The sequence below is a fragment of the Cnephaeus nilssonii genome, assembly GCF_951640355.1.
Source record: "Cnephaeus nilssonii genome assembly, chromosome: 11".
NCBI lineage: Eukaryota > Metazoa > Chordata > Mammalia > Chiroptera > Vespertilionidae > Cnephaeus > Cnephaeus nilssonii.
In genome coordinates, this window is record NC_137082.1 from 37,351,260 (window position 1) to 37,373,621 (window position 22,362).

The 22,362-nt window shown below is 48.3% G+C and overlaps 1 protein-coding gene across 4 annotated transcripts; it reads left to right on the top strand.

Moving 5' to 3' along the window:
- The first annotated feature begins 49 nt into the window (after window positions 1-49).
- On the top strand, window positions 50-20,989 carry TGIF2 (TGFB induced factor homeobox 2). 4 transcript variants are annotated; one of them, XM_079785028.1, is made up of 3 exons: window positions 50-194; window positions 4,676-4,901; window positions 18,306-20,989. In XM_079785028.1, the coding sequence occupies exons 2-3, from the start codon at window positions 4,710-4,712 to the stop codon at window positions 18,825-18,827; spliced, it is 714 nt and encodes a 237-aa protein (XP_079641154.1). In that variant the 5' UTR covers window positions 50-194; window positions 4,676-4,709; the 3' UTR covers window positions 18,828-20,989. The 4 variants fall into 4 exon arrangements, with proteins under 4 accessions (XP_079641154.1, XP_079641157.1, XP_079641156.1 ...); XM_079785031.1 differs by having other exon boundaries at window positions 70-94; XM_079785030.1 differs by lacking the exon at window positions 50-194 and adding an exon at window positions 1,161-1,348.
- Window positions 20,990-22,362: the final 1,373 nt, after the last annotated feature.

A 22,362-nucleotide genomic window follows, 5' to 3' on the forward strand; every position in this document is an offset into this window, starting at 1 on the left:
GAGAGAGGGGGCGGGCGGGGGAGAGGGGATCTGACGTCAGGCCGCGAGGTGCTTTCCAGCCGCGAGCTGTCAGGCCGAGTGTCAGGCCCGGCAGGTACGCGGCGCGCTCCCCCGGCGCCCCGCGCCCCCCGCCCCCTGCCAGGACGCCGCGGACCGAGCCCGAGGCCGCGTGGACGGAAGAGCCGCTCGGGAAAGTCAGTGCGGGGCGCAGGAGCGGAGTTGATTAGGGGGCGGGGGGCGCGCGGACAACTTGGAAAGTTTTTTTTTCTGGGCCGGAGGGGGAGGTGGCGTCGTCCTGGCGCGTGCGATTGTGGGTGTGTGAGCTCGGGGGTGTTTGCGAGTCCCGGCCGCAGGGTGCTGGCGGGGGCCGGTAGGGGGTGCCCCACCCCCCCGGCAGAAAACTCGTTTGGGGACCTTTTGGGGGACCCAGCTTCCTAGGATCCCACCGTGGAAGATGGGCCGCCCCTGGCCCTGCCGGGGTGAGCGCGCGGGGGCGGGTTTGTTTGGTTTCAAAAGTGCACGTTGCTAACCGCCGGCAGCCCCCCCGCCCCCCACCGCGGTGCGGCGGAGCGGGCGAGGGGGCCGCCGAGAGTGACAGCTGCGGGTGGGGGCAGCGGGAAGGGCCCGGAGCTGGGAGGGCCGGGGAGCCCGCGCGAGTTCCCCTTTCCTTTGGAACAAAGGAAAGTCTGTCTCTGAGGCATCTGTCACTCCCCGGCGGGTCAAGGAAGCGGGGCTCGGGGGGCTGGCGACCCAAAGAAAGTTTGTGCGCGCCGGGACCCTCAGGCAGGCCGAGCGTGAGCCGAGCCTCCGGCGGGGGAAACACTCAAGTCTCCCGGGTAGGGGGCGGCCAACATGGAGTCTGGGCGCAGGTCGGGATGGGGGGGGGGGGCGGTGCGGAGGTGGGAGCCCAGCCCCCTCCCCTCCCCTCCCCCTCCGGGCCGAGTTCCGAGCACAAAGCCGAGCGCGCAGGCTCGGCCGGCCCCGCGCCCCGAAGAGTCCGTCAGCGCCGAGCCGCGGGGGAAGGGGGTGGGAACCAAACTTTTTCCTGCCCCGGGACAGACACGTGAGTTTTCCTTCTTCCAGAGCCCCCGCCCCACCGGATGGCGGGCCCGCGGATGAGCTGGAGCGCCCCTGCTGACGCGGGGTCGGGGGGCCGCGGGGTGCAGGCGCCCCAGCGCAGGCCGATCCCCCGCCGCCCCGGGAGCCATGTGCTCAGACTCGGTCTGGGCGGCGGGGGAGGCTGCGCGCTTTGTGTGAGCGGCTGGGAATGCGGCCGCCGTGCGCGGCCCGGGGGAGTGTCCCGCCCGGCGGGGGAGTTGTCAGAAAGTTCGTGCGGGAGCGACTGCAGGTCCGCGACTTGCCGTGTGCAGGGTGTGCACCGGGTGTTAGGTCGCGAGCTTGCTGCCTCAGGCCAGTTAGGATAAGAACTGATGGCTGACGTGATGACATCTGGAGTTCTCCTAGCCCGAGAGATCGTGGGTGGGCGGGGCGGGTAGGTTTGAGTTGGTGGGTGGGCTGACATCCAGGGGTTGGGCTGGTTGTGTGGGCACCGGTTGATCGCGCCAGAAGTGGGATCTGTAAACGGAGTGTGTGCTGTATTTGTCGGTGAAATGTATGGGGATTCCAGGGGCGGAGGGAGTTGGTGCTGTTCAGAGGGTTGTCGGTGGGATTGTGGGGTGTTTATGTGGGATCCCTCACCGGATTGTAAGTGGGCCGAGGGGCCGGACACCATGGTGGAGAGGTCTGTGTAGACTTGAGGGGTCGTTCCACCGGCCGGCCCTGGAACCCTGCAGTCTGGAACTCGGCTAGCAGCCCGGGTGGAATTTGTGCAGATAACCTTGAGTCAACTCCCAGCCTGCCAGGGCTGCATCCCTTAACCCAGATCCCTGCGACTGCCCTAGCCAGCTGAACTTCAGACACCTGACTTCACAAAGCCGTCGGATTGTTGGTGCTCTCTGAGGAGTGGCACCTCTAATCAATGCCTGTCTCACCTCCAGGTGGCCTGGCTGGGAGGGTGGACCCTTCCCTCGAAAGCCTGGCCTACCCAGCCCAGTGATCTGGGCTCTGGCCCAAGTTGAGGAAACAAAACCTGGGAAATGCCAGAGTCTGTTGGCCCAGCCTCCTGGGGAACTGTTAAAAGGCTGAGAAGGGAGGAGTCTTGAGATTCTGGCATCTGCTTGGCCTGGAACTTTTGGTTTAAAAATGTAAATCTCTTTTGCATGTGTGAACAAGAAGTTTGTCAGGGGGCTGAGCCACTGAGTTAGGTTGTCTACGGAAACACCTTCTTTCATTTGATGTGGGGGCTCAAGCCTAAGAAGGGGAGGAAGGACATTTGCCCAACGTTAGGTAGCCAGGTTGGAGGGACCAGAGCCCCTGCCTTGCTCATTTATTACAATTTTTTGAGGAGTTTGTTCTGAGACCAAGCCAGGAGCTAGATCACAAAGGAGAATGTATGAGAGACAACCTGTAGGGATGGCTCAACACTCTGCAGGGCACACAGTAGGTGCACAGTAAATGTTACATGGATTGCTATAGGACCATGGTGATTGATGGTTTCCTGACATCTTGGGAGACCTGGGAAGCGAGATGGCATGGAGTAAGGGTGGGGGACCAAACTACCTTGGTCCAAACCCACTATCCTATATATGCTATATCCTGGATGTGAGTGTTCTTTTCCATACAGCTTTATTGAGATATAATTCACATACTGTAGAACTTGCCAACTTAAAGTGAACAAGGTAGTATTTCTTAGTACAGTTGAAATGTAAACAACCTGGGTTTGGACTGTGTGGGTCATGTGTGGAATTTTTTCAGTAAGTACCCGGCCCTGGCTGGGTGGCTCAGTTGATTGGAGCATAGTCCAGTACACCAAAGGGTTTTGGGTTTTATTCCTGGTCAGGGCACATACCTGAGTTTTGGGTTCGATCCTGGCCCCACATACAGGACCAATTTTTCTCTCCCTCTTCTTTTTCCCTCCCTCCCTCTCTGCTTCCCTTCCTCTCTTTCTAAAAGTCAATAAAAACAAATCCTCAGGTGAAGGATTTAAAAAAAATAAATACCATACTGTCTTCCATCTATGACTTGAAGTCCATGGATGCATTGATCTACACCATCTTATTAGGGGACTTGAGCCTCTGCCAGATTTGGGTATCAACCAAGCTCCTGTAAATACTGAGGGACAGCCAAGTTTTTGGGAAGTCAAAAGTTATTTGCAGTATTTCACCTGTGTGCGGCTTGGCATCCCTAACCCCCACATTGTTCAAGGGTGAACTAGATATTCACAACTATACAAACATCACCACCGTTAATTTTAGAACATTTTTATCACCTCAAAAAAATCTCCAACTCCCTTTAGCTATCACCCTTCTATTCCTTCCCAGCCCATTCTGGACATTTCATTAACATGAAATTATATAATGTGTGTTCCTTGTAATGCGTTTCTTTCACTTAGCATTATATTTTCAAGTTTCATCCACATTGTAGCATGGATCAGGACTCCAGTCCTTTTTATGGCCAAATAATATTGCACTATATGGGTAGACCTCATGTTATTTATCCATTCATCTGTTATACACACTTGATTGTTTCCACCTTTTGCTTTATTTTATTTTATTTACTGATTGATTTGAGAGAGAGAAAGAGAAGGGAGACAGAAATCAACATCAATTGACTCCTATGAGCCCTGACCGGTATTAAACCCGAAACCTTTGGCATATCAGTCTAACCCAACTGAATTACCCAACCAGGATTCCACCTTTTGCTATTACGAATAATGTTGCTATAAACATTCGTGTACAAGCTTTCATGTGGACATAGGTTTTCATTTCTTTTGGGTAGATACCTAGGAGTGAAATTACTGGGTCACATGGTAACTGTTTAAGAGCCATAGTGTCTTAGGTGGCTTTTTAAAAAATACATATTTTATTGATTTTTTTTTTTACAGAGAGGAAGGGAGAGGGATAGAGAGTTAGAAACATCGATGAGAGTGGAACATCGATCAGCTGCCTCCTGCACACCTCCTACTGGGGATGTGCCCACAACCAAGGTACATGCCCTTGACCGGAATCAAACCTGGGACCTTTCAGTTCGCAGGCCGATGCTCTATCCACTGAGCCAAACCGGTTAGGGCTTAGGTGGCTTTCTTAATCTCTCTGGGCCTTGGTTTGCTCATCTATAAAATGGTGATAATAGTAGTGTCCCCCTTACAAGGGCTTTGTGAGGATAGAATGAGATAATAAATGGAAAATGCTCTATTCAGAGCATGGAAAACAGAGCTCAATAGTAACTAATTATTTCTAGGCTGGTACTGCTTATTAATGAACTGCCATTTACAAGGAACATGTTGTAAAGTAAATGATTGTCTAACCACTATGCTATACACCTGAAACTAATACAAAGTAATATTGAATGTAAACTAATTGGAGAAACTTTTTAAATTAAAAAAAAAAATGAGCTGCTGTTTAGTTCAGTAGTCATCTACTGAAATAGAGGCATTTTGGACTCCTCCCTTCTAGGTTGCTTAGGCTGTGGTATGGCCTGAGGCTTTGAATTGCAATTTCCCCATAGTTCTGGTGTCCAAGGCTCTAATAATGGTGTGTTTAGAGAACAGGAAGAGGGTGAGAGGCAGTGCATGGTAATAATATAATGTCCCCATCCCCTTTGTCACTTGTTCCAGGCTTGCCTGAGATCCAGCTTAGCCCTTAGACATCATGTCAGACAGTGACCTGGGTGAGGATGAAGGCCTCCTCTCCCTGGCAGGCAAGAGGAAGCGCAGAGGGAACCTGCCCAAGGAGTCAGTAAAGATCCTCCGCGACTGGCTGTACTTGCACCGCTACAACGCCTACCCCTCTGAGCAGGAGAAGCTGAGCCTTTCTGGACAAACCAACCTGTCTGTGCTGCAGGTAAGGAGGGGGGCAGCAGAAGACCTGGGTTCTAGTCCTATCCCAGCCCTAACACTGACTCACTGTGTGGCCTTAGGCTGGTCACCTCCCTCTCTGGGCCTCAGTTTCTTCTTTGGTCAGATGAGAACACCCAGTCCCCCTGCCACAAAGGAGAACAGTGACATGAGGTTACTGCAGCTAGATTTCAGATGTTTTTTGAGAGTTCTGAAGAGGCAAGGAATTGTATCAATGTCTAGGTGTCTCATTAACATTGGAGGCCGCGGGAAGGTGAGAATGCACTGAGTGTCTGGAGTTGGGCCCCGGCTCAGAGTGATGCTTGGATAGTGACTTGGTTGCAGGGGACAGCTGGTGACCTGCAGTGTGGTTAAAATTGGGTTGGAATCATGGTCAAAGAAAGGGCAAAAGTCAGAGATTCTGGGTTCAAAACTCAGTTCTGCCACATAGAAGCTGTGGACCACATCTTGATTTCCCCATCTATAAAGTGGGGGTTCTGATCCTCTCCTGCCTGACTGAACTGTTGTGAGGAACAGATTCAGAACTGGATGTGAAGGTGCTTTGAGTACATTCATAAGGTATTTGTCAAAGTGCAAGATATTGCCTCAGTTGCCGACGTGTAGGTGTTTTGTATAAGTGCTGAGGCAGGACACCCCGGTCCGCCTTGCCTCCAGTTTGGCTCTCACCTACCTGGGAGACACAGAGCAGGGCCTCAGCCTAGCAAAGGCCCGCCCCCCTTTCCACTTCTGTCCTTTCCTAGACCACTTCTCCAATCCGTGAAATGGTTCTCCCTCCTTCCCTTGCCCCACTGTGAACCTCCCAGGTCTGCCCAGCTCTTGTCCCTCCTCCATGAAGTGTCATGGTGAGTTTTCAGTCCTCAGAACTCCTGTCACCTGACTTACACTCGCTGGGCAGCGGCTAATTGGAGTCTGCCTACGAGAAAGGCTTTAGCGTTACAAACCCTGACTCAGATCCCATCTTCTCCACGAGAGGTAGCTTTGACCTGGGCCATGTCACTGCCTCCTCACTGAGCCTCGAGTTTTCCCCTTCGGAAAAGGGGCGGTGATTGTAGCATTTTCGCCGTGTGTGAGGAGGAGGAGGAGGGACAGAGAAGAATTCAAGGCGCACTGTGAGGTGTTTGGCAGAGTCGGTGCTTCTACTTCCCTTTTTCTCCTCATCTCTCCTAGATCATAGGTCTCGGACTGACCCCGGGTGTCTAGCCGTGCCTAGCTCCTTACGTGTACTGCCAAGCACTCCACTATGCCCATCTCTATGCTGGACAGAGTTGGGATCCCAGAGAGGAACCAGGCTCATTCCTACCCTCAAGGAGTATGTATTCTTGGATGAAGTAGCAGGAAAGACTTGGTCACTGATGTTTGCAAAAAGTGACCACTGCGGGGACAGAAAGCAGCAGAGAGCCAGGGCAGGGCTTCTGAGCTGCCCTGGAGCCTGAGAGCCAGTATTACCTAGTTAGCCTCTTTGCTGGTCTTCCTGCCTCCAGCCTTGTTCCTTTAAGTCCATTCTCTTGAACACTAATGTGCAATTCTGATTGTGTCACACACTCCACAGACCCTACTGACTTCAGGATAAAGTCCAAACTCCTTAGGTACTCAGCAGCCTCATCTCTCAGTTCTTCCTGCGCCTGGAGCCCTCTGGGCCTCCAGGCCTTCTCCCTTGGCTTCTTCCTGACCTTTCTGTTCCTGGTTCACTCCATTTAAGCATGTTCTTTGGAAAGCATCTGCTTTTCCCAGCCTAGGTGTGAGGCCACTGCTGTGTGTTCCCACTGTGCCTCATACCTGCACTGGCAAACCACTGGTCACACAGTAATGAAATTGCTTTTTGTCAGGGACACTGTTTCCAATTTAAAGAAAATATTTTATTATCACTTAACTATGTACAAATTGAAAACTGGGTAAAAACTGTCTTGCTCTTATACACAACTATAAAATACACAGTTTTCCAAAGTAAATGAATGTAAAACCAGTGGGATTCCATCAACTGCATTATTATAAACGGATGGTGTTGTGCTGACGGCTGTGGTATGTGGTGTGACAGAGGCACTGACTGGGGTTGAGCAAGTCTGGGTTGCCACAGGCCATGGTGCTCCTGCTCATAATCCCAACAGAAACACAAAGCCGCAGTGTTCTTGTGGAGAACCAGTGGGTCCCTAGGACAGCATATCCCCAGATCCCACTTAGAGAAATGTAGGTCTGGGGCCAGGGTTAGCTGGAGACTTCTGATGAAGGCGTAGGAGGAGTTCCAGTGGCCACCCAGCGCTAGAGTCATGCCCAGAGTTCAAAAGCAGTGGGAAGCACCTGGCACTCCTCGATGGAAACTGTACTATGAATCCCCAGAGTACACCTCTGCTTGGAGGTCTTACGGGCACCTTACATTTCCTTGATAACTGATATATCTCCAAGCTGGCTCTTTCCTTTTAGAAGGGCTCCCCTTGATAGCTCTTTCTCAGCTTATGTAGTCCGTCACCAGTTCCTATACATACCCCTTAAATATTTCTGGAATAAGGCTTCTTTTCTGTCTGGTCCAACTTATCCTTGTCTGATTGATCACTTGTCACCCCTCTACTTAAAATTAAAACCCTTTAATGGCTTCTGCCAACCTAATGACAACATCATCTGCCCCTATCTGCAGAGCCAGCTTCATCCCCGGCACCCCTCTCCATATTCCTGCCACCCCAATTGATACCCCAGACCAGTGGTCAGCAAACTCATTAGTCAACAGAGCCCAATATCAACAGTACAACAATTGAAGTTTCTTTTGAGAGCCAAATTTTTTAAACTTAAACTGTATAGGTAGGTAGGTACATTGTTATTAACTTAATTAGGGTCCTCCTAAGCTGGCCTTTGCTAAAAACTCAAGGTGCCATAGAGCCACAGTTTGCTGACCACTGCCCCAGACCACTTTGCTCCCATCTGACCAGGGAGACTCCGGACCCGTGGAAGACCCCTACCTTCCCACAGCACGAGGACTGGGTCAGCATTTGGATCCTTGACTGTAATTGCTTTTTACAACACACTAAACTCCAGAGGCCTGATATCATTTATCACTATATCTCAGTGTTTAGCTCAGTACCATGTATCTGGTAGGTGCTTCAGAAATAATTATTGAAGCCCTAACCGGTTTGGCCCAGTGGATAGAGTGTCGGCCTGCGGATTCAAGGGGGCCTGCGGACTCAAGGGTCTCAGGTTCGATTCCGGTCAAGGGCATGTACCTTGGTATCGGGCACATACCCAGTGGGGAGTGTTCAGGAGGCAGCTGATCGATGTTTCTCTCTCATCGATGTTTCTAACTCTCTATCCCTCTCCCTTCCTCTCTGTAAAAAATCAATAAAATATATATATTTTTAAAAAGAAATAATTATTGAAGTGACAGGAAATGAAAATAAGTGTTGGAAATGTCAACAGGCAGGACCTCAGAAGTACGGAAATGTGGCTCATCAATCAGGAAAAATGGGCTTAAGTTCCTGGAGGCATCTCTTTCCTGTATTTAATTTTTTGTTTGTTTTTAAGTGCCCTTTTCTTTTTCTTAGTGTTTTTTTTTTTATTATTGTTTAAAGTATTAAACAATACAGATGTCTCCTTTTTCCCTGATTGACCCCACACACACACACACACACACTCCTCAGGACAAGTCCCCACCCCCCAGTGTCCTGTCCATTGGTTATGCTAATATGCATGCATACAAGTCCTTTGGTTGATCTCTTACTCCCCACACCCCCACCCCACCCCCTGCCTTCTCTCTGAGGTTGGACGGTCTGTTCACTGTATTTAGTTTTTAAGACTTCATTATTTTTTAAAAAAAACTTCATTATTTAAAATATTTGCAAATACTGTATCCATAAAAAGAGAATATTCTAATGAACTCTGGTACCAATCACCTGGCTTCAACAAGCATCAGCATTTTGCCAAGGCCTGTTTTCCTCTTTCCCTGGGGACATCTCTTTTGATTGTCTCTTTTAACCGCCCAGGAGCTATCTCATTAGCAAGTCAATGAGTCATTTAACTAACTGGTTTGCTGGTACTTGCCCTGGGCTAGGCAGTGGGATGGTGAGGCCAACTGAAAGGTCATTTGCGAAGGATTTTTCAGTGGTCCCTGTGACACCCCCCCCCCCCCCTCTGGTCTAAGGGGCTGTGTTGGGGAGGGAAGGTGAGTGTAGGAGGGAGGTTCTGGCCCCATTCCTTCACTCTGTAATACTGACTGGGGGTGTACTCTGCTCCAGGCCCAGTGCTGTGTGCTGGAAACTCCCTGCCCTTGGCTAGCCTCAGGGGATGGAGGAGAGGAGGGAAGACATTATTTAAAAGACTAAGAATTTAATGCAGTTAAATACCAATGCCGTGTCTGAAAGGCTTCTCTCAGGAAGCAGCCTGTGAATGGAGTCCTGACAGACTTGAAGGAATGGGGAGGTAAGGGCAGCAGTCCCTTGGGTATGGGGAACCAAACAGGTAAGAAAGGAGCCTGCTGTAGTGGCCAGCTCTGTGGCAAGGTGTGGCCTGGCCCGACACTCAGCAACACCTTACTTACCCTTGGAAGCTGCTCTCCTTACTCTGATGCCAAAGCTAGCTGCCTCCCGATTCTTCCTACCAGCAACCTAGGCTCCCCACCTCAGGGCCTTTCATCTGTACGTATATCTTTTGAGCTTCTGTGTAAGCTCATTTGCTTAAATAAAGGGCTCGACCCACAAGGACAAGTTACACCAGTGGGTTAAACCATTGGTTCCTAAGCCTGAGTGGTAGAACTCTGGGGAGCTTAAAAACACACATTTCTGACTTGCCCCCTTCCCCAACAGATCTATAAAGCAGGTGAGAAATAGCTATTTCTTTTCTTTCCTTTTTTATTTTTTTTCTTTAGAGAGAGAGAAAAAAAACATTGACTTTTGTTTTACTTATGCATTCATTGGTTGATTCTTGTATGTGCCCTCACCAGGGATGGAACCTGCAACCTTGCCGTAGTGGGATGACGCTCTTAACCAACTGAGCTACTCGGCCAGGGCCAAAATAGCTATTTCTTAAAATTACCCTCAAGGTGGTTTTAACAAAGCCAGCCTGCCCTTAAGAGCACTTGAATGTGGTGGTCACAACACAAATGGAGGTACCATGAAGTTTGGGAAAGGTCTCTCCATGTCTTCACTTCCCTCTCCCCTCCTTTGCTTCCGTCTTTCACAGCTGAAAACACATTGAGATTAAAGCATTGTGTTGCCTTGTCAAATGCCCTGCTCTGATCCTCATGGCCTTCATCCACTTCCTGGCCCCTCCCACTCCCATTTGCCACAGTGATTCCTCCCTTGTCCTTCATCTCAGCCACTGATAAAAAAGATAAAAAGACTGACGGGCGACAGCCATTGGGACAGGGCCCTGTTTTATGGTGGAGACAGGCTTTCAGGCACCCAGTCTGTTTTGCCGAATCAATCACAGAATTCACCTTGGCATTCTTCCTACTGCCTCCTCCCCAAGGACTTAGAGTTGGAGTGAGTCACATGCTCTGCAACTGGCGTTGGTGGTGCACTCGGGCCTCCTGCGCTTACCCAGCCCCCTCAGCTGTGCATTTCTGTCGGATGAGAAGACAAAACAGACGGTAGTCTGCCAAGTTTTCTGCAGATCGAGGGGAATATGTTGCGGGTGTGTGTATGTGTGTGTGCGCGCGCGTGTGCGCACACGCACGCATTTCAGCTGTTCTCAGAATTATAAGCCAAAATGGGAGGTGCAACTAGGGGCTAGATGCCCTCGCAGCTGTGAGAACACGCCCAGATTCCCTTCCCCAAGACTTCTTTCTCAACAGAAATACTCATCCTTATCTCCCTTGACCCAGGTCACTGTGATCTGTTGCCCCTGCATACAGGGGAAAGGTGGAGCGGTGCAGTGCTCTCCGGTAGCACAGGTAACTAAGGAGACATTTGTGGACAGAGGGATGGAAGCAGTTGAACAAGGAGAAAAGGCCTTAGGCTGATTCTCTTCAGTCCTTTCACCTGCCTGGAACCAGGCTGTCTGGACCCAGATCTGTTTGCACAGGTGACCTTGAGCAAGTTCCTGAACCTCTGATTAGGGTCCGTTTCTTCAACAGTTCAAATAAAATGGAGATCCTCACAGAACCTGTTTCATAAGTTGTTGAAGATTAAATGAATAATTAGATGGGGAATGTTCAGAGCAACACCTGACATGTTTTGGTTCAATAAGTGTTTGCCTTTTTTTAGGATTATGATAATGATTATCCAGCTATCTGTCCCTCTGGTAAAACAGAGCAAAGCAGAGTAAGAATAGCATTAGGGACCTTAAAGCCAGGAGACCTGGGTTTGAATCCCAGATTTATACTCGGGAGTCTGTGTGACTTTGGGCAAGTTCTTTCTTCTCTTTGAGTTCTAGTTCCCCCTTTGGTGCTTTGGGGACACTGCTCACTATCCTTCCAGGCTTGCATGCAAATTAATAATGCAAGTGAGATGGCTGACATGATAACCTGGTGTCCAGAGTGCTTAATTAGTTCCCTCCCTTCATTGCACCCAGTTGTTCAGCCTTATCCTTGGGGATCCCTTGCAGCTCTTGCCAGGATTCAGCGCAGCCAGTGTCTGAGAAGGACCTGGGGAAAATGGTAAGGGGTTGTGTGTGCTCAGTAGTACTGGTTGGACCATGGAGGTGCAAAGGGATAAGTGAGAAGGCTCTGCCCTGCCCAGGAGCTTTCCCATCCTGACAGAGCCAGGGCCCTAGTACTGTCCTCGGATCACTTGTGGAATGATGCAGCTATGGTCTGCTAGGCAAAGACCCATGCCAACTCCAGGCACCAGCTCCTGTCATAGGTGGCTAGCCCTTCAGCTGTGTAGAAACAGAGTTCATAGGAAGATGGTAACCAAGGGCTTGCCAGGGTATTGACCAAGAAAGGTGATGGTCGGGTAGAATTGATACAGGAGCCCTGAGGAGAGCTGGGCCTTTGATCCATTCCGTGAACATTAGAGGAATGTTTGGAGCAACATCATGCATTGCTGCAGCCCACACAGTTCCTAGTATCCCAGTGCACAGGAGGTGAAGGGGAGGGGTTCCCATCTTCTTCCTCCTGGTGCATGCTCTGTGCGTATCTGTGGATAAACAGAGAGGAGACGGGACCAAGAGAAGGACCTAGAGTGGAATTCAGGTCAAGCCACTGTTTAAGCCTTTAGTCTTTTTTTTTTTTTTTCTTCAGAGAGAAAGGGAGAGGGAGACAGATAGAAACATCGATGTATTGATTGGCTGCCTCCTGCATGCCCCCTACTGGGGATCAAGCCCACAAACTGGGCATGTGCTCTGACCGGGAATCACTGGGCCCTTTAGTATTTTACCGTGGTGTTCTGACCTAGTGGGATCACCCTGCCTGCTTTTGTCAGTTTCTTAAGACAAACCCTTTCCTGCCTCAGCACCCTGACATTTGCTGTTCCCTCTGTCTCGAACATTCTTCCTTCCGCTTTCTATAAGGCTGGCTTTCTTTTTTCTTTCTTTTTAATATATTTTTATTTCAGAGAGAAAGAGAGCGCTAGAAACATCAATGTTGAGAGGAAATCATTGATTGGCTGCCTCCTGCACGTTGGACTGAGCCCGCAACCCAGGCATATGCCCTTGACCAGAATCGAACCTAGGACCCTTCGGTCCGCAGGCCGACACTCTATCCACTGAGCCAAACCAGCTAGGGCAAGGCTGGCTTTTTTATCCTTTAGGTCTTAGCCTTCCCAGATCTTTGTCTCTGGTCTCTCTTATCTTTTTTTATTTTTTAAATAAATCTTTATTGTTCAGATTACAATTGTTTCTCCTTTTTTCCCCCCATATCTCCCCACCACCTGGTTCCCACTCCTCCTCGGCCCTTACCCCCCCTACACCCCCCCCCCCCCCCCCCCGCTGTCCTTATCCATAGGTGTATGATTTTTGTCCAGTCTCTTCCCATACTCCCCACACAGACACCCCTTTCCCCCTGAGAATTATCAATCCACTCCCATTCTATGCCTCTGATTCTATTATGTTCATCAGTTTATTCTGTTCCTCAGATTTTTAATTCTCTTGACTTTTAGATTCACTTGTTGATAGATATGTATTTGTTGTTCATAATTTTTATCTTTCTTCTTCTTTTTCCTCTTTTTAAAGAATACCTTTCAGCATTTCATATAATACTGGTTTGGTGGTGATGAACTCCTTTAGCTTTTTCTTATCTGTGAAGCTCTTTATCTGCCCTTTAATTCTGAATGATAACTTGGCTGGGTAGAGTAGTCTTGGTTGTAGGTTCCTGCTATTCATCACTTTGAATATTTCTTGCCACTCCCGTCTGGCCTGCATAGTTTCTGTTGAGAAATTAGCTGATAATCGTATGGGTGCTCCCTTGTAGGTAACTAACTGTTTTTCTCTTGCTGCTTGTAAGATTCTCTCTTTGTCTTTTGCCCTTGGCATTTTAATTATGATGTGTCTTGGTGTGGTCCTCTTTGGATTCCTTTTGTTTGGGGTTCTGTGTGCTTCCTGGACTTGTAAGTTTATTTCTTTCATCAGGTGGGGGAAGTTTTCATTCATTATTTCTTCAAATAGGTTTTCAGCATCTTGCTCTCTCTCTTCTTCTGGTACCCCCATAATTCTGATGTAGGTTCACTTGAAGTTGTCCTAGAGGCTTACACTATCTTCAACTTTCTGAATTCTCTTCTCTTCTTGCTTCTCTGGAGGAGTGTCCTTGGCCTCTTTGCATTCCAAATCTTTGAGTTGCTTCTTGCGATCCTCTAGTCTGCTGTTGGGTCTCTATATAATATTTTTTTATTTCAGTCAGTGTATGTTTAATTTCTAGTTGGTCCTTTTTCATATCCTCAAGGGTCTCATTAAATTTATCAGCCTTTTCCATGAAATTCTTGAAAAACCTTATAACCGTGGTTTTGAACTCTTATGTCCAGTCGCTTGTTCTCCTCCATTTCTTTGGTTTGTGATCTGTTTCCTTGCCTCCTCATTTTCGCTGCTTCCCTGAGTTGGTAGGGTAGCTTTGTGTACTAGGTGTCCTATTGGTTCAACGGGTCAGCCTCCCAGTTACCTGAGGTGGACACTCTTGGTGTACCCTTGTGTACTGTGTGTCCCCCAGCAGGAGCTACAGCAAGGACTAGTTTTCTCCTCCTTGGCTTGGGCGGTTTTGGAGCAGTCTGTCTGACTGGAGCTGCAGTTTATTTGGTTAAGCTGCCACAGAACAGGCCATTTATATGCAAAAGCCGCTGTGTGGAGCCTGGGCGGGTTTGTAGAATGTGCGGGGTGGGGTCTCAGGGCGGGGCAGGGCGGGGTCTCAGGGCGTCACTAGGCTGGGGCGTGGCCAACGGTGATGGCTGCCGTCAGCCGTCTCCGCCTTTCTGCCTTTCCGCGTTTCCAAGTCCCCGTGCCCCACGCTCCAGCGCAGTAAACAATGATTGCTGGGCGCACCTCTGCAAAAACGTCACTCTCACTTTCTGACCCGATGGCCGAGAGTCCAGCTTCTCCCCGTAGGTGTCTGGGTCCCCCGCGTGTCCCCAAAAACTGGATTTCAGAGTGATCGGGAGCTTGTCTCCCTGTGGGTTGAAGAAAAGCCGCGCGCCCAGTCGCCCGCCTCCAGCCCAATTCGAGCCTCCGTACCTCAGCTTTTCAGCATTTGTGCTCCTTTCTCTCCTTAGTTGTAAATCTACCACTCAGCCAGCTTTCCCGTGGTTCTGGGTGGTAGATGGTTTGTCTTTTAGTTGTATTTTTGAAATTGTTGTGCGAGGCAGCAGATTAGTTGTTTAACTTTGCCGCCATCTTGGTTCCTCGGCTCTCTCTTATCTTTATATGCTATGCTTTTATTCCTGCCTGTTTCCTCCCTGACACTTATTGGTGTCTCTTGTCATATTTGTTCATTGCCAGTCTCCACAACCAGGTGGACTACAAGCACCACAGGGTAGAGTGCATGTCTGTTTAATTCACAAAGGGATCACCAGTACTAAGAACTAGGTGTGGCACATAATACGAACGCAAACAAGTATTATCTGAGTAAGCATGAAGCCTTGAAAGGAAGAGCAATAGGAAAGTGAGAAGTTCTAACCTGGCTGTGTTTTAGTTTTGTTTTGTTTTGTTAATATATTTTATTGATTATTTTACAGAGAGGAAGGAGGAGGGATAGAGAGTTAGAAACATTGATCAGCTGCCTCCTGCACACCTCCTACTGGGGATGTGCCCGCAACCAAGGTACATGCCCTTGACCGGAATTGAACCTGGGACCTTTCAGTCCGCAGGCCGATGCTCTATCCACTGAGGCAAACCGGTTAGGGCCTGACCTGACTGTTTTAATGAATGAAGTAAGATGGGCTCTGAGGCCCTGTGACAGCCTGAGGGAGGTTCAGAGAGGAGGGGCTCCTACTCCTCCAGGTGCAGAGGCCCAGGCTTGGCAATCCACGGCTAGCGGTGGACACGCCTGCCTGACTTCTCCAGGCTGAGCTTTACAAAGGTTCATCAGTAAAATAGGAATTGATCAAAGTCATAGACCTGATGTAATTATGAGAAGAAAATTTGTGCCCTAACCGGTTTGGCTCAGTGGATAGAGCGTCAGCCTGCGGACTCAAGGGTCTCAGGTTCGATTCCGGTCAAGGGCATGTACCTTGGTTGCGGGCGCATCCCCAGTAGGAAGTGTGCTGGAGGCAGCTGATCGATGTTTCTCTCTCATCGATGTTTCTAACTCTATCCCTCTCCCTTCCTCTCTGTAAAAAAATCAATTAAAAATATATATTTTTAAATATTAGATGTTTAGTGATCAGTAATTGGACGCTATTGGAAAACTCTTCACAGCGGAAGTTCTCAGAAAGATGCCCAGATCTGTGGATACCTTCCTACCAGGCCACGCCCACCATGCCCCACCCCCAGTATCCACAGTCTCTAATGTTTCTTCTCTCCTGCCACCTCTGAGAGAGCAAGGAGGTTATTAGGCTGCTTTTCCCCTTTGGTGACCCCTCCAGTGGAGGGCAAGAGGAAGAGGGACTTGGGGAAAATGGTAGGGGGTTGTATTTGCCTACTTAAGGAAAGGGTTAATGTTTTAAAACAGGTTTGTTTTTATGACCTTCTACCAGTCTTGCAACTAAGAAACTATTTTCTAGTCTGATCCATAACTTTTAAAATAATGCTCAGATGAGCTGTTGTAGGATCTGTCTTGCCACATTTCCAGGCCATTAGGAGTAATTGAGAGAAAAGAGGATATGAGTGGTTGATCTTTTAGGTCAGGGATGGAGAATGTCCAGCCCGCAAATGTGTAAAGCCTGCGAAATCATTTGGTCTGGCCCTGCCAAGGCATTAGGGGTGAATTAATTAAGTGTTTGACCAAATATAGAGGCTAATTATTAAGTTGATAATTTTGTATGGCTCTCAAATGAAGTTATAAATCTCCAGATGGCCCTTGACAGGAAAAACAAACAAACGGTTCCCACTCCTGTTTTGTTTTATTTTTTTAAATATATATATTTTTTATTTTGGAGAAGAAGGGAAAGGGAAAGAGAGAGATGGAAATATCAATGATGAGAATCATTGACCAGCTGCCTCCTGCACACCCCACACTAGGGATCAAGCCTGGACCTGTTTCTCACTGAGAATTGAACCGTGACTTCCTGGTTCATCGACGCTCAACCACCAAGCTACGCCTTTTTTAAAAAATCCTCACCTGAGGATATTTTTTTCCCATCTGTTTTTTAGAGAGAGTGGAAGGGAGGGAGGAAGAGGCAGAGAGAGAAACACACCGATTGGTTGCTTTCTGCATTGGTTGTCTCCTGCACATGCTGGACACGGCCAGGGATTGAATCCACAACCCTTTGGTACCTGGACCAGAGAGGTGTTTTGAATCCATTTCCTCTCCTCTGGCCCTATTGCTGATATCTTAGATCAGCTAAGGCTTAGAGAAGTAGCCATTCTCAGGTGGAAAAGAGAACACTTCAGAAAAAAAGAAATGTGATGTGCAAAAGGCATCATGGAGCTATTTAAAGAAAAGAAAAGAAAAAAACAGCACAGGGCCTGATGAAGGTCTGGTGAACAATTTCACATGCTAAAGAATACAAGGGCTGGAAATAGAGGCCATGGCAGGGGAGGGTTTAACACCAGGTTCGGGTGTCTAGACTTGACCCTGTAGGCAGTCGGAAACAAAGGGCAGTTTTCTAGAATAGGAATAACAGTCATTGCATTTTATTTATTTATTTATGTATTTATTTATTTATTTTAATCCTCATCTGAGGATATTTTTTTCCATTGATTTTTCAGAGAGTGGAAGAGAGAGGGAAAGACAGAGAGAAACATCGATGTGAGAGAAACACATTGATTGGTTGCCTCCTGCACGCACCCTGGCCAAGGCCCAGGCCGGGGAGGAGCCTGCAATCGGGGTATGTGCCCTTGACTGGAATCGATCTGACACCCTTTGGTCTGCAGACTGATGCTCTATCCACTGAGCCAAACCGGCTAGGGCAACAGTCATTGCATTTTAGAAAGAGAAGTGACCACTAGTGAAGAGGATGGGTGGGAGAGCCATGAAGCTGTTAAAAAGATGAAGTTAGGGCACTAGATATGTCTTGGCTTTGCAGCATAACTCTTAACAGTGAGAAACACTTAACAGTGAGAAATTTGATGCCTCATGCATAGGTCCAAAGAGATTGATCTAAACAGTGAATTAGATGGGAATGGGGTCAAGGTTAAATGGGAGCTTTCTGAACAGCATGTATAAAAAAAGACTTCAGGATGTTGGTTGAATGCACATTCAACTGGAGCCACTGATCCTGGTTTTGCCTGGAAACAGTCATTTTCTTCTATCTGACATTCCTTGGTGTCTTTATAGAAATTTAGGAGTGAATCACCTTGGCACCAGGTCCTCTCATTTCCAGTTTCCCAAATAGAACAAACATTTGTCATCTCATCACACCCCCTATAGCAAGTTGCTCTTTTGCTTAAAACCCTCCTACACTCCCCACCACCCTTAGAATAAAGAACCAAATCCCCACCATAGAGGTAAGCTCTAGTTACCACTCTTAGCTCCAGCCATGGGAGCTAAGCTCTTCCTTGTCTGAGCTCCTCAGAGGCACTCTGCTTCCACCTGTTACAGGGTCTTTTCAGATGTTGATCCCCCTAAATCGAACATTCCTCTCCCTTCCCACCTAAACTACTCATCCTCCAGATCTCAATTTAGGAGCCATTTCCTCAGAGAATACCACCCTGAGTCCACAAAGACTAGATTGGGTCTCCAACAGCACACCATTGTACCTTCCCTTCATTGGATAGATCATTGTTGTAGTTTTATATTCATTTGTATGATTTCTTCTTTAACTCTCTTCCCAACATGAACCTTTCTGAGGACTGTGATTGTGTGTATGTCATCTTATGGGGCCTGACATAGGTGCTTCATAGCTGGTTTTAATTGAGTGAACTGATCATAGTCTCATACTCATTTCAGATATGTAACTGGTTCATCAACGCTCGGCGGCGGCTTCTCCCAGACATGCTTCGGAAGGATGGCCAAGACCCCAACCAATACACCATTTCCCGCCGAGGGGGCAAGGCCTCAGATGTGGCCCTCCCCCGTGGCAGCAGCCCCTCGGTGCTGGCTGTGTCTGTACCAGCCCCCACCAATGTGCTCTCCGTGTCTGTGTGCTCCATGCCACTCCACCCAGGCCAGGGGGAAAAGCCAGCAGCTCCCTTCCCACAAGGGGAACCGGAACCCCCAAAATCCCTGGTGACCCCTGGCAACACTCTCACTCTGCTGACCAGGGCTGAAGCCGGAAGCCCCACTGGTGGACTCTTCAATACACCACCACCCACACCCCCAGAGCAGGTCAAGGAGGACTTCAGCAGCTTCCAGCTACTGGTGGAGGTGGCACTACAGAGGGCTGCTGAGATGGAGCTTCAGAAGCAGCAGGACCTGTCGCTGCCGTTACTGCACACTCCCATCCCCTTTGTCTCTGAAAACCCCAAGTAGGCATCTGCCCACAGGGGTGCTCGAGGCTCGAGCCAGCTGTCCTGGGTTTCTGTTTTGGTTCCCTTTTATACAGAGTTTTCTTTGGTTCACTGCCAAACATCAGGATCATCTCCTCTGTCCAGGATCTTCAGCAGGAAGACACTAACTGGTGTCACTGCACTGTGATGGGGACCTCTCCTCTGTTGACTGCCTTTCTCCAGGCCTCAGGTGATGAGACCAAGAGAGCGGAGACAGGCATGGTGCTGCTACTTCTCCAGAGAACCCACAGGACACCTTTGTTCCAGCTGCTTCCCTGGGCTGCACCCAGGAAACCTGCCGAGTTCAGACCTATGCGTGGTGGGTCCAGGTTGCCCCTGAGCCGGCTGCTCTGTTAAGCAAAGTGTGGACATTCCCTAGTTCATTAAGTGTGAACAAAAGAAAGAGGAACCCAGCAGATATAACAGAACGGACTCCAGTTGAATATTCAGGTTTTTGTCAAACTTAGTGTTCATTTCTCCCTTTTCATTGTGGTTTGCATTCATGGGGGCAGCAAGCCCAGGTGTGGGGAATAAGAGTGCATTGTGTGACGGAGTCTGATGAACTGGGAATGATCCACCACTACAACAGGTGATTGTTTTACAAGGAAGGAGTATTTTTGTTTGGGGGACCAGTTAAATCTCTGCAAAATTCCTAATGGTTATTTTATTGTTGGTTTGGTTTACCCAAAAAAGGAGGAAAAGACTTACAGGCTTTGGCTTTTCTGGATCAGGAACCGAAGGAAGATAAAGCCAAAGCCAGCAAGAGGGTCCAACAGAGAAGCTGACCAAACTTTCTAGGCACAGAGCAGAGAAGGATGATAAAACTGGAGAGGTGTTTTTTATATTTCTGTTTTTACTGTACTTTTGGGGGTGGGGGGAGAGATGTAAGCTAGACTGAGGCAGTAGGGTGTTTTGTTTTTTCTCTTTAATGTTTTTCCCTTCTTTATCCTTGAAAGTTTTGCCCTGCAGCCTTTGGAGTCCTTTAGGGACTTGGAGTAGTGGCCAGAATGTCAAAAGCTCCATCTACTGGCAGCTTTTCCCACGGTGGTGGCAGGAACTATTCCTGGAGGAAGCGGGAATCGTTTCCTGCCACCAGCTGCCTGAGGAACTGTCTTCAGAGGAGGCTGGGGCTGGAAATTAACAAAGCCTGTTCACCGTGTTTTTGTGTTGCACCTTTCTTTAAATTGGAGTTGCAGAGGCCCCTGCCCTAAACTTCAAAGCAAAACAGATCACAGTTGGTCTTGTTCTCCTCCCTCCTCCCCATTTTTTATTTTGTTTTTTTCATTGCTGACAGTGCTCAACAGCAGTATACCCCATCTTTATATATCCTAAGAAACACTAATCCTAGGTTATTAGCCAAAATATTTTTGTTCTGAATAATACTGTTATTGGGCCAAAAGACAGGTCAGGAGCCCCAGCCTGTAGTTTCCTGAAGTTTCCAGGTCAGGCACAAGGGGGAAAGTTACTTGGCATTGGCTGACTTGGTTAGGTCTGGCCAGGAGAAAAGGCAGAAACAGGTATTCTGTCCTTTCTGGGCATCCTCATTTCTGAGTGGTTTAGCCCACCTCTTGGTGTGAGAGTGGGGATTAGTATTTACAGAAAGGGAGCTTGCTCTGAGTGGGCAAGTTTCCTAAGCTCTCTTTTGGGTGCTCCCTCTTCCTGTGCCCTCTTCTTCCATGCCCTGGGTGGGTGGGAAGGGGATCAGGGATTCTCACCCTCCTCTAGCCCAGCTGGGGGAAAATGAACACGAACGTGGCAGCTTCAAGATTAGTTGACGCTGCTGTTTGCCCAGCCTCTCTACCCCACCCATGTGTGTGAGCCCAGGTCTGGTGTGACTGTTGTAAGATGCTTGTAGCAGGGGACTTTGGAAGTGTATTGGGCTGGGGTGGGACTTTTCCTTTCAACAGTGCACTGAGCAATGGAGGTGGTGAGGGTGTGGGAGCCATGCTGCTGAATTCTGGTTGGCATTCCCCTCTCCCCTTTGTGCAAGATAGGGAGGCCAGGGGTGGGGCAGCCTCTGCTTGTTTGGTTGTGAGGTAAACCTGGAGGAGAAGCACAGTTATCCCATTGGAATAATTTGAGCAGAAAACTACTGTAAATAAGTTTCGTTTTTGTCTTTTTGTCAAATAAAACTTTTCGGTTTTGTTTTGTTTTTGTTTTTCAAGTAGAAACAGATTGATCCACTGTGACCCAGGGCCCAGCCTGGAGATGGGGCAGTTTTGCTAAGTTCTTAACTCTGCATTACCTTTTACCCTCTCTAGTAACCACCTGTAAGTGTACATTCTGTAGCCTTACTTCCTTGTCCTCAACCCTGTTCCGTATCCCATTCATCACAGTGTGCAGGGGGCATATGCATCCCAAGCTGGACCAGTCTTCCCTGAGATCAAAAATGAGCTTTGGATTTGCTAAGTGGTGAGGGGACTCGGCGAATTGGCAACTTTTTCCTCTTCCTCTCCCAATGAGGAAAGAGCATGGCTACAGTATGAGGCTAGCACAAAAGGAGAGATGAGATGTAGTAGTCATATCTGAAACCAGTACCACCTCTGGACTTCCCAATTACGTAAGCTAGTAAATTCCGTTTTTTAAATAAACTAGCTGGGGGTTGCATTTCTGTCATAATGACTATACGTTATAATTACAGCCCAAACAGTACAAAATCTGCAAGAGTAGTAAACAGTCTTGCTATATGCCTGGGTCTGTGCTCTGTTCACTCTCTTAATTTCTGTATGCACACACAATAAGTGAGATGCCCTTCTCATAGGTAAACTAGGGATTTGTTATTTACCCCCCTATTGGTATGGGATTAGTATTTACAGAAAGGGAGCAAAGGATATGAATTTAAAAAGTGGAGCTAGGATATGAATTCAAGTCTGTCTTGTTTGAAGTCACCTTGAGTTTTACCCAGACCTTTGAACCAGTAATGGGCAACTCAGCCTACTGGCATCCAGCTATCTAACATGATTTGGGCTAAGCACTAGAAATTTCTTCTCCTGAACCAAATTGGCTTCTTTCTGATTTCTCCCTAGTACAACTGGATGAAGGATATCAAATCTCCCACAGGTCATGCTCCTTTAGGAATTCGGAGACAACTTCACTGCTCAAGTTCTGGAGATTAAAGAGCCCCAATTTAACCAAGGTCCTGGTTTCGCCACTTCCCTCTGTCAATATCCCTTCAAATTGGACACTTAGTCCTGGGGCTTGGCAGATTAGGAACATGCTAGAAGTGCTCTTCAAGTAAGTTTCATACTCATTTTACATATGAGAAGCAATATTCCCATAAAAGGGGAAGTCACTGAGTAGTTCAACTGCCACAGGAGAGATGGCTTACAAATTCAAAGAATGAAACCAAAGTGTCTTCTGCATTGAGCTTCAAATTGATGAGCTCTGGGTGAGTAGGCACTTAAATAATGAAAGTTGGCAGGCATAATGTGGCTAGGGCCCCTCTCCCCTGAAGCTAGAAGTGTTATATAAGAACACCTACCTTTCCTGTAACAGTCTCATTGAAGAAATAGCTTTTA